General features: G+C 36.6%; 1 protein-coding gene and 1 non-coding gene across 4 annotated transcripts in view; one reads left to right on the plus strand and one right to left on the minus strand.

Annotated features, from left to right (window-relative positions):
• Positions 1–12,393, plus strand: part of CDH2 (cadherin 2) — a 208,529-nt gene that overhangs the window by 150,459 nt on the left and 45,677 nt on the right. For all 3 annotated transcript variants that reach the window (XM_036072062.2, XM_036072064.2, XM_036072061.2), the window contains exons 5-7: positions 1,308–1,463; positions 5,850–5,994; positions 8,660–8,832. In XM_036072062.2, the coding sequence (XP_035927955.1) occupies positions 1,308–1,463; positions 5,850–5,994; positions 8,660–8,832 (474 nt within the window). The remainder of the gene's footprint in view (positions 1–1,307; positions 1,464–5,849; positions 5,995–8,659; positions 8,833–12,393) is intronic.
• LOC118522782 (U6 spliceosomal RNA) lies at positions 9,422–9,528 on the minus strand. Its single transcript, XR_004910779.1, has one exon. It is a non-coding gene; the product is annotated as a U6 spliceosomal RNA (small nuclear RNA).

Here is a 12,393-nt window from a genome sequence, read left to right on the forward strand (position 1 = left end):
GGCCAGCACCAAGTGCATTTGAGAGTTTTTTAAAGAAAAAAGGAAGTGACCTCTGATACCATTAACAGAATCCCTGGGGCTGTGCAAAGCCATAGGCTTTTATAAATCTGAGAAGTAAATTTTTTTCAGTTACTCCAAATGTATACCATCAGATGTGGAGAAAAAAAATCACAGGTAGTTGTGTATGTTTAGTAAAATTAGCAACCCATTGTTTATTACAAAAGGAAAAAAGACAAAGTTATTGTGTATTTATTTATTTGAATGTAGATGTTTGTGTGCATGATTAATTTAGCATTCCAATACATACTTACTGAAAGCTGTATTTTTTAATAAGTCATTTTTTTGTATTGCGTATTTTATTTTAATGCACATTATAATTCAATTTAACAATGAACAACATAACCCCCAAATAAAGGCTTTTTTTTTCCTACTTTAATGGACAATGAGTAAAAAGAGAATTTTGCCTTAACAAGAAAAATAATAAACTAGATTCTGTTACTGGGTTAAGTATATTTACCTGCTACATAAAGATCTGTTATTATCACCTGCGAAGGTATTGCCAATGGGCGCTTTCTCTGAGCTGTTCTTCTTCCTCCCTTTCTATAGCCTTTTCCTATGTCAGCTCACCTATAAACTTATTTTTCTGGGGAATTATTAGATTTGGAGGAAAAGGCAGTGAGCCTATAGTGGGTTGAGTTTTTGAGAGCATAAAAATGTATTGTAAAATGATCTCTTGTATGTTTTGTTATTAATAAAGAATTTGGAGTAATAGGTGCCACCTTAAAATGACACGGAAAGCTTTGGAATTGCAGTGAATAATGTCCCTATAATGCAAGTGCAGAAATCTGACTTCCAAGCTCACCCATAATATTAGAGTTCCCATGTAAGGTTGTTTCACACTGTGGCCTAAACAGTTATGTCTTCTCCTAACTGATACAAAAAGGTAAACAAGTTTATTTCAGTTAAATTGGACACCTGTTCTTATGTTAAATATTATAACCTATAATCTCCCTGGATACAATTTGATGCAGTTTAAAAAACTGACACTCCTTAAATTTGACTTTTTGGCACTGCTCCTAGAGAGTGTTCTTTTAGAGGTTAATACTGGCCCCAGTCTTTCCGGTGATAGGTGACATCTCTTTTTGAAGCTTATCACCGAGAAGCTAGGATGAGAAAAAGGACTTGTTTTCTGGGAAGAGACGCTGTTAAGTTTGTAACTGAAAAAGGGCATGAGGTGTGGCATGTCCTGTCCTGATAAAGAGCTCGTTTAGTCTCTCATTTAATATGATTGTCTTCTCGATCCTCAGATCAGGTCGGATAGAGATAAAAACCTTTCACTACGGTATAGCGTAACGGGGCCAGGAGCTGATCAGCCTCCAACCGGTATCTTCATTATCAACCCCATCTCAGGTCAGCTGTCAGTGACCAAGCCTCTGGATCGTGAGCTGATAGCCCGGTTTCATGTAAGATTTCAGCCCGCTGATAACCTGATGTATTAATACTCTTCTAACTGTGTAGAGCTTAACGTTTGCCTCTTAACATTGGTCTTAGAGCTTTGATACTGACAGGTTTAATACCAGAAGTGAGCTTTGTAGCCTTTTCAATTTGTTGTAATGATTTCATTGTTTTTATAGGATTGATGAATGCTTAGGGTAAAAAACAAACAGTGCCAAAGAAGAAAGTGAAATTGCCAGAAATCTCCTTACCCTTTACTGTTGGTGTGGCTAAGGACTTACAGGAACAAATTTACATGAAGGAGGTCAAAATTGTTGCCTGTAAATTATAGAGATCACAACACTTTTAATGACTGCATAGTATTCCATTAAATGTGTAGGCTATAATTTTAATGACAGTTTCTTACGATTTCGATAGACATCTGTGTTCGTCATCTTTATCTATTCTTCTTGGTCTGATTGTTACCATGAAATAGTCTTAGAAAATGGGTAGTACATTTTAATTTTGTTATTTGTTGGCTGTATTCCTTCCAGAAAGATGTGCCATTTTGATGCTTCCAACCAGAAATTGAGATTTCCCTTTCTCTCATAACCCAGCCAACACTTGGTTTCATCAATCTGCCAATCTGAGCAATATTTTCTTAGATATAGTATCTTATTATATTTCTTATGTTCATTTTTATGCTCTTTATTTTTCTGTTTTATCTGTTTTCTTGGTGAGTTATCACAACTTTATGTATATAATTTATATGTTCATATTTTTAAATATACATATATATTTGAAACTGATTTTTCCAATTTAAAAATACTAATTGTAGTGAGTGTTTTAAAGCTCAAGAATTGCCTAATATTAATCAAATTCCAAGAAGCATTTTTCTTTTTTTTTTTAGCCATGCTTACACATTTCCTGGAACAAGATTTCAACAATTTTTTCATGAGTTTAATATAGAAACCTAAGTTGGTCTTTATTACTTCTCCAGTGTCTGCATGAATAACTAAAACTTGCAATGAAATTATCATTTTTTTAGACAGAATATATGCGCATTATAAAAACTTTCAAATAATGCAATACTAATAAGAAAGTAAAAATGATTTGTAATCTCAGTACGTAAAACCAACCTGTTTGTTTGTTTCTTTTTTTTTTTTTTGGAACACTTTGGTGATATGCTGTAGGATGTTTCTCTTTGCCTAGATTCATAAATGTATTTCTTTGAAATTGGCATCATTCTCTGAAACCAGCTTTTGTCACTTTTGCAATCACAAGATTTAGCATATTTCCATGTCAGTAAATAATTATTTACTTATAGCATCATTTTCAATTGCTTCAAATTATTTTGTTGAATGAATGTAATGTAATTTTAACTAATTACTTATGGGTAGACATTTGGGTAACTTAGTTTTTTTATTTTATTTTGCAGCTATAAATAATGTGGCAGGGAACATTTTTTTGTACATTTGCCCATTATATCCTTGGAATAAATTCCTAAAATTGGAATTATTTTAATAAATATAGTGAAGTTCTCTAGAATGGTTGCATTATGTTGCACTACCTGCCCACTGTGTAGGAGATATACTTTCTCCACTCTATTCTCTTACTTATCAAACTATCATTTGCAAAGAAATTATCTTAATGCTTTAAGTTGCCTACATTGAATATCTAATCAGAGTGAATTTCCTATTCCTGTTCTCTGTTGAATTTTGTTTTTTTAGAGGTGGGGGGGAGGGGCAGAGGGAGAGGGAGAGAGAGAATCCCAAGCAGGCTCCATGTCCAGTGTGGAGCCCAACATGGGGTTCAGTCTTATGACCCTGAGATCATGACCTGAACTGAAATCAAGAGTGGAACACTTAACCAACTGAGCCACCCAGGCGCCCCTCTCTGTTGAATTTTCTTTTGGCTTGTTTACTTTTTATTCTTAGTGTTAAGAAGCTCTTATCTATTAGGGATGTTAATGTTTAATTTGTCATATGTTTTCCTTTTCGTTTGTTTTTAAACTTTGTTAATAATTTTTACCCTACTATAGTTCTTGCATTGTAAAATTAGTTGTGTTTTTCAATTTTATCATAAAGTCTTGTTTTAGAGATGGTTATAAAAGCCTTCTCTACTCCAAGATTCTAATCTCCCCAATTTTATCTGTTGTATTTATTTATTTATTTTTGCATCTATATTTTTAACCTCTGTGCAGTTTATTTTACTAAAAGGAGAGAGGTATATAGATCCACTTTGTTTTTCCTTTGCAGATAGCCAGTTGTCCCATGTATTGAATTAGTATTCCCAGCGGTTTATCATCGATATTTAGTCATTCAAAACTTTTTATTCCACATATGCATGTGTTTGTTTTTAGACTCTTACACTGAACAATAACATATTTGTTGAATTTTTGCACTTGTAAAAACTTTTTAAATTATTGAAGTTTTGAAAATTGTTAAAATATTGATATGTGGTAGAGCAAGATTCCTATAGATCTAAACAGACGAATAAGCATATGAGAAATTTTTAAAACTTTTTCAAGGGTGCCTGGCTGGCTCAGTGGGTAGAACATGAGACTCTTGATCTCGTGGTCGTGAGTTCAAGCCCCATATTGGATGCAGAGCTTAAAAAAATAAAATGAGGGTTATTCTTTAAAAAGGGAGGGTGGCGCCTGGCTGGATCAGTCTGTAGAGCATCTGACTCTTGATTTTGGGGTCATGAGTTTGAGCCCCACGTTGGGTGTAAAAATTAAAAAAAAATTTTTTTAAACTCTGAGTACTACTTGAGTACTACTCAGCATTCCCTTCTTCCAAAGGACTTGATTGTTTCATCAACCAGTTCATCAACCAGGTTTTTTTTAATCTTTCAGGAACATGTAATGCTAGTGCTTTTTATATTGTTCTAAACCATAAAGATATAAGTAAAACTTCCAAACCTTTCATAAAGACAAAAGCTCATTAATAGGGAAACTTGATAAAGATAGCACACGAGAGACCAGTCTCTAATTAGACTAGTCTTGGATTTATGAATATAAATAATATCAATACAAAAATTCTAAATAATTCTTCCTGTATGAAGTTTCATTATCTGAACTCCTGTGGTTAAAACCTCAGATCAGTTTTGGGGTCAACTCTTGCTCTGCAGATTCTTACTGCCAGCACAGAAAAGAACGATACTCATAAAAAATAAAAAAATAAAAAAAAGAATCAATTATAAAATTGCAAGGATGTTTCAGTGTGAAGATCTATTAACATGTAATGTATTAAATAAGTGAAGGAAAAAAGGATTATTTTATAGCTCTTAAAAGGCAATAATAAAATTTACATTGTTTCATGTGTTAAATAACCTCTAAATTTTTTAAAAAGGGGATATGTTGATGCTTCTTTAACTTGATGAAGCATATCCAACAGAAACCAATAGCCAGCATGATACTTCACAGGAAAAAAACCACAGAAGCATTCCCATTAAAAAGAAGCAATTCAACGGAACACTACACAGCTATTGAAAAGAATGTAATGGATCTCTATGTGCTGGATTAAAAGATTTTGAGGATATTCTGCCAAGAGTAGCTGAGTGACTGTATTAATTTAAAAAAAAAAAAAGATAAAATTTTTAGAATACCTGTAAAACTGAGAACTCAAGCTTGGGAGAGGAACAATTGTCTTACATACTCACACACTTTTAATGTTGGCGAGTGACTTTTACAATGAAAAAAAAAAACCCACCTAGTGTCAAAATTCCCTAAACACATTTAATTCTAAGTTCTCTTCTGTTCTTTTAATCTCTACGACTACTCTGTGCCCAGTACATTTTTAATTACCCTGACTCATACGTACGGATTTAGCAAAAGGATTTGGGAACTGGACAGAACTGGCTTTGTCTATGGGCTCTGTGAAGAGACAGAGCAAAATCACTTAGCTTTTCTGAAGCTCAATTTCTTCACCTTCAAGCGCTTATCGTTTCTGCCTCACTCTTTTGTATATGGATCAAATGAGTTAAAATCCGTAAAACTGAGCACAATGCCTAGCAAATAGTAAGTGTTGGCTTTTTACTACAATATCTATCCTAATCACATGAAGTTTGGCTAACTTCAATTTTTTTTAAAGATTTTGTTTATTTATTTTGGTGGGGAGGGGCTGAGGGAGAGAGAGAATCTGAAGCAGACTGCACACCCACTGGGGAGCCCCACACAGGGCTCAATCCCAGGAACCTGAGATCCTGACCTGAGCCGAAATCAAGAGTCAGACGCTTAACAGACTGAGCCACCCAGGTGCCCTGGCTAACTTAAATTTTGATGGGGAGAGTAGCTTTTTCTTCAGTTTCTCTGTTCACCCTTGCGATTTTGGTAGCATGGTGATTGTATATTTTATCTTCTCACTTGAGACATAAAAGTGTTAAATAGTTTTGTTTTCTAATTATTTTTGCAGTTGAGGGCACATGCAGTGGATATTAATGGAAATCAAGTGGAGAACCCTATTGACATTGTCATCAATGTTATTGATATGAACGATAACAGACCAGAGTTCTTACACCAGGTTTGGAATGGGACAGTTCCTGAGGGGTCAAAGCCCGGTAAGTTTGAACATAATAATTCGGAGATTCAGGAAATGCTGTGTAATTCAGCACTGGTTATAAGCAAGAAAAGGAGAAATCATGTGAGCCTTTTGGTGTTATTTTCTTTCATGCGAAATGATTTTAGGGAAAAAAGAAGGTAACAGGAAAAAACCGATTGAAGAGAGAAAACAGAAAAATATCACTTCCCACTTTGGAAAAAAATATACACTAAAGTCTCTGATTCTATATTATAGGATCTATGGGATCCTTTCATTCTGTTGCAGTTGGTGTAAAGTCGGTGTGGCTAAAAAGTGAGCGCTGGAAGACCAGGGACTTTCTGTTCATAAAGTACAGATTTTATCATATTACTCGGAGGAGCAAGTAAAACTCAATTAGAGAGTCTGAAATGTACTTGGTATTCCTAGGTAAAGCCAAAAAGCAGAGAGGGGGCTTGGAGACAGCTGTGGTGACACTGGATATTTACTTTGGAATGACCCTAATGTCTTCTGCAGCCCACACTTTTAAACTAGTGTCATGGAAAGTGTCGTAGCCTAGAAACAGGAGTTGCCAAACCCTCTCACCATCGTGCAGTGATGTTTGACTAAAATTTTAGACTCGGGTCCTTGAAAACACTGTAAACTTCAGAAGACCAAGGCTAGGAAGGCCAATTTAGTTTGAAAAACTAGTGGACAAGAAAACCAGTGGTTAGAGAGGTGGGAAAAGATAGTGTTTCACCAGCTTTCCTGAGATGATTTGGTGTTTGGAGAGATTTAATTAGCTACGTCATTATTTTTATTTTGAATTTAAAGAGTCTCAACATTTAAAATAGTGCTACATATTACCTTTGTCACCTACGCCAGTTTATACCAGTAGCTCCTTTACGCATACGCCAATTTATAGATATAACCACGTATGCCTTAGATTGGCACTTTTTCTTGGTTCAATTGTACCTGTCTATATCCTCAGAAAGGAAGTAGAGGTGGGGGGTGAGGGGAGCTGGAGTGGGAGGACGGGGCTGTGCGGGAAGTTCAACCATCTGTGGCTCCTTCTGAGTCACATTCCAGAGTAGCTTTCTTTGGTATTTTAAAATACTATAAAATCAAAGAACATTAAACATATCCTTACTAAAACACTAGTCTTATACACATATTCTAAAGACAAATGAAGATAAAGATTTTTTACGTGCGGAAATTATTTTTTGTTGTTTTTTTAAATCACTTATTTCATATGTTCCTCTGTTTCTAACTTTATTAAAAGTACTGCTTCATGAAAACTGTCAAAAATAAACCATTAAAGATATATTTTTTATGCATTTGATCGTGAATTTCCATGAAAGCCTCCCATAGACATTTCATGCATGTGTTTCCAGTAGTCATTCTGTAAGGATCTTGAATTAAACTGCATTGTAATCAGTATTTTGGTTCAACATTCCGGAATATACTTTTTTTGTTTTGACCATTCATTTGTTCATGCGGCAAACGTTTATAGAGTCTCTGCTGTATGCTAGTCATTGTTTTACCACTGTGGGCACAGTGTTGACACAGTAGTTCGTAACCCTAACCCTAACCCTGACCCTAACCCTAATCCTAACCCTAACCCTGACCCTAACCCTAATCCTAACCCTAACCCTGACCCTAACCTGTCCTACTGGAGCTTACATTTTAGTAGGGGAGAAAAATAAAAGCCAAGGAAGCAAGCACATATGCAATGAAGTTTAAAGAAAAATAAGGGTGTAGAGTGGGCACATAATCAGAAGTGTCTCACTCAAAGGGACAATCTCTGGAAAGAGATTTGAATAACGTGATCAAGCCTTCATGAATTCTGGGGCAAAATTGTAGCATGGAGAGGTTCTAAAGAAGAACTGAGCTTAGAGCACTCGTGACGAATTTAAATTAGAGATGGAAAATTTTATATGCTAGTTCTTATAAACATCCTACAGAACAAACCTTCCTAAATAGTAACTACTTTTCTCTCTACTTCTAAATTACACAGGGTGTGTAGCTAGTTTGAACTTATTTGATTCTAATGCGTTGTAGATTTCCTTTCCAAAATATCTAATAAATTGAAGTCCCTGAGTTTGTTACAGTGCTCTTGTAATCTCCTAGGAAATAATGAACCACAATGCCAAACCCCTATTCAATGTACCAAAACAGTAATGCATGGAATGATTCCTTATGACCTGAGTAAATGGAGTGTGCATCGTTATGCACACAGCTTACTTTCAGAAAGTGACTTAGGCATTGAGGAGAATCATGCTCAGCCTGTCATTTTCGATGTTATTGTATAACAGAGGAAAACATGGCAAAGGGAAAGTATCAGTGGCCATAAAAGATGTTGCTAATGGCATCTGTACTCTTATTTGCATTTTATATAAATAAAGGTCTGAAGTGATCTTTTCTTTGAGTCATATAGTGAACTTAGAGGTTATGGAAAAAATGAGTCTTTACAAATGTATACATTTTTAATAATTTTCCTTTCGAGGATCTAAACCATGTTTTATATTTTTTAAAGTGAGTGCTGTTCTTATCAGTAGCATTTTTAATTAAATCTAAGTGACTAAATGTTTGTTTTGAAAAAGTGAAACTAAGATTGATCTGAAAGGCAAATACACCTTTTAGGTATATCTATTTAGGAGACCCTCAAGTGCAGGGTGACCATTCATTTTCCATGTGTACTGTTCTAGGAACATATGTGATGACGGTCACTGCTATTGATGCGGATGATCCAAATGCCCTAAACGGGATGCTGAGGTACAGAATCCTGTCCCAGGCTCCGAGCACCCCTTCGCCCAACATGTTTACAATCAACAATGAGACTGGTGATATTATCACGGTGGCAGCTGGACTTGATAGAGAAGTAAGCCAACCAAAAACGATTTGAATTTGTTGTTTAATCTTAAAGGTACACGTGGTATGACATGCAGTTTATCTCCAGGTAATAATACATAGACAGTATTATTCAATATCAATTTTTTAAAGAAATCTTGTGCTATTTTCTACCGAACTTTGAATTGGTTAAATGATGTATGCATACTGGATGAATCATTGCTGGTCCATGTAATATTTAGAGTATAATTGACTAAGTTCATTAGATACATCTGGTATCTGATTTTTTAAATTCTTGGCATTTTTCTCAGTTTTCCCTTACATTCAAATGTTTTTGTGAGGAATTAAATTAAAAACCGTGCCCAAATAATGTGTGCATAAATTTAGGATAATTTTTAACAGTCATATTGTTTTTAAGATTTATTTATTTATTGTGGGGGTGGGGGTGGGGAGGGGCAGAGGGAGAGGGAGAGAGAGTCTCAAGCAGACTCTGCTCTGAGCGTGGAGCCCCACATAGGGCTCGATCCCATGACCCTGAGATCACGACCTGAGCCACAACCGAGAGTCGGATGCTCAACCAACTGCACCACCCCAGAGCCCCAACAGTCATTTTTTTTTTTTTTAATATGGAACGCTTCACGAATTTGCGTGTCATCCTTGCGCAGGGGCCATGCTAATCTTCTCTGTATCGTTCCAGTTTTAGTATGTGTGCAGCCGAAGTGAGCACCCCAACAGTCATATTTTTAAGAGGCTACAAATAACGTGTGCTGAGGTGTTTTGTAGCGTCTCTGGATAACCTGGTTTGGTAAAAAGAGATTATCTCCTTTATTAGAATTTTCCCCTTGACTCTAAGATTAACTTACTTAACAGGCTTGAAGACTAGCAATGGCATTAATTCTACTGACAAGCCTTTAAAGTTATAAATGGAGAAAAACAGACTTCTGGCATAATTTTTGTTGAAAAAGGCATAAAATGTTGACAACACTGAAATACCATGTAGTGTCACAGTCTTGAGAGTGGATGGGCATTTCGGTTAATTCTCAATGCTCATCTCACTGTGACAGACCTCAACCCCTTGGTCCTCAGACACACCTCTGTGTTTTTGGTCATGTGATTGCTTCTAGCAGGAATGCCTTGCACCTTTTTCTTGCTCTTGAACCTTCCATTTCTTCATGTTTCTATTTAAGCCCCACTTATATCCTCTCCCGAAAACCCTGTCCCTAATGAATCTTTTACACTCTTTCTCTATGCTGGTCTGACCATTTTCTTAAGAGATTCTCAAGCTCATTATTGACCATCAGTAATCATTGCGTGAGTGAATTATCAAAGTGCTAATTCATAGACATTTGTGCTTTGTAGATTTCTGGCTGAGCCAGCTTTTATAGTAATGAGACCTCAGATTATGTATGTCAAAAGGAAACATTATACCTACTGTAATAAATATTATTGACAAGGATTTTAGGAGTTGGTTTTTATGACGCTTTATTTGCCCCAGTAGCATTCACTTGAATTCGATCGAAGAAAACATTACTATTGCAATTAATTATATACGCAAGATAGTGCTAGAAGCACTTTAATAAAGTAGTATGAACAAATCAAGATTACTTTATTCACAACTGAACTGAGCTGGGAGCCTTACTTAGGAGTTAGATGTATGCCTGTAACATGTACCTATTAACTTCCGGGTGTCACTGATTCTTTGTCCAGGAATATTCTGTATTGGAGATAGTTGAAATTTAGTGTTTGCAGTAGTACTTTTCATTCAGTGATACTTGGAACATGCATGTCTTTTCACCTCTTCCATTACCGTATGAAGTGCAATTCTTAAATGCCAGTAATCAGCATGCATGCATATTTTGTTTGAGAATAAGGGGTGTTTTCTAACATTCTCTCCTGAGTGCCAGGTTGCTCATATACTGTGTGGGTATGTAGCTCATCCCCCAATATAAATATTTCTCTTTCATTCACACTTTCCATTGGAAGATACAGAAATGGGGCTTCCTCATGTTTGCACACGGCAATATTCTTATCGCATTGAGTCTGGCTGTTTCATGACAAGAAAGAGAATTAAAGATCATTTTACTAAAGCAGACCAGCCATATATAAAAACTAGAGAGACTGCATTTAGTTTAGAGGATGAAAGCCTGACCGCGTACCCTAATTGTGGTTAAGTTTATTTTGCAGTGGACTGAAGCTGTCGTGCCCCACCCCCAATGAAATGAACGTGGAAATGGATTAGAAACGTTAGAATCATGTGTGAGAAATAGCTTCTTGACAGTGAAATTATTAAACACAACAATGAGTTACTAGAGTAAATTATGGAAAACCTTCCTTTTCTGAAAGTCATTTAATGGGAAAAAAAAATGTATCTATCTCAGATGGTTTATGGTAATTCTGCCTGAGGCCAGGGATAAATTACTCTGACTTCTTCAGGCCTCGTGCAGGCCTGAAATTCTTTTATTTCTATTAGAACTCACAGTTTTCTTTCTGTCAAAAGTAATTTCAGTTGTTCTCCCAGGATATATGACACCTACAAGTGATTGAACTCGTAATCATTGAAATGCTTACTGAGATTCCGTTTTTTATTTTACTTTAATCTGTAGGTTTAGAAAAATATCAGTTCTTCAGGTTGCATTATTCGGCGGTGCCTTTTCCTGGCACTTTCTTTTCTCCACCCCTTTCCCTTGATGTCCATCTCCTGCCCTTTTCGGGTAGGACTACTGATGGCTCACCCTCTGCTTCCGTGGGTGTAAATCCTGGGACTGCCTGTTATGGGCTATTTGACCTTCAGTGTATTAACCGGAAACCTTAGTTCCCACATCTGTGAATGGGGATAAAAATATATTACCTCCCCCGTGGGATGGTCGTAAGGGTTATGTAACACAAGGCATAAAGCATTCAGCACTGTGCCCAATAAATATTAGCTATTGTTTTCCTCTGTTGCCATCATAAATCCAGCCTCGGCATCTACTGGGTGGGCACTATCACTTGGGCTCTTCAGCATTGTTTTCTCATGGCAAAGAAAGAAAAATACTTCCTGTTTTCCAAGCCTACTGATCCTTTCTGTTGCGCTCTCAGCTCCATGTTCTCCTGTGTTCCACTGTGTTGGTCTTCCCTTCCCTACAGGTTCCCTTCTAAAACCCCACAAGTATCTTTATAATCTGTAAACATGCTGAGTCTCCCCTGTGGTAAAATGACTCTCCACGACCCCTAAGATGACGTCAGAGCTCTGTAACATGGCACTCCAAACCCTCTATGACATTGGTCCTGAAGCCTTCTTTGGTCTAACCTCCTGGGATTCCTTGCCTCCTGTTGAAGAACAAGTGATGTCCAACACTCATACAACCACGTGAAACTCCTTGTACAAATCTTTTGTTCCTGTGGTTTCCTCTGCCTGGAGATTTCCTTTCCCATCTCTTTAGAGCAGGGTGACCCTCACTCTCTGAGAGCCAGTCCCCAACCCCTCCTGGGCACCCCTAGTAGTCTCTGCATTCCCCAAGATGGGCAAAGACTGTGTCACATAGACATTATATCTGCCTTCTTGCTCTCAGTATTTGGTGAGGCTGATGGGCTCCTTTTTACCCCGCATAGG

This window comes from Halichoerus grypus, chromosome 13 (assembly GCF_964656455.1).
Source record: "Halichoerus grypus chromosome 13, mHalGry1.hap1.1, whole genome shotgun sequence".
Lineage (NCBI taxonomy): Eukaryota > Metazoa > Chordata > Mammalia > Carnivora > Phocidae > Halichoerus > Halichoerus grypus.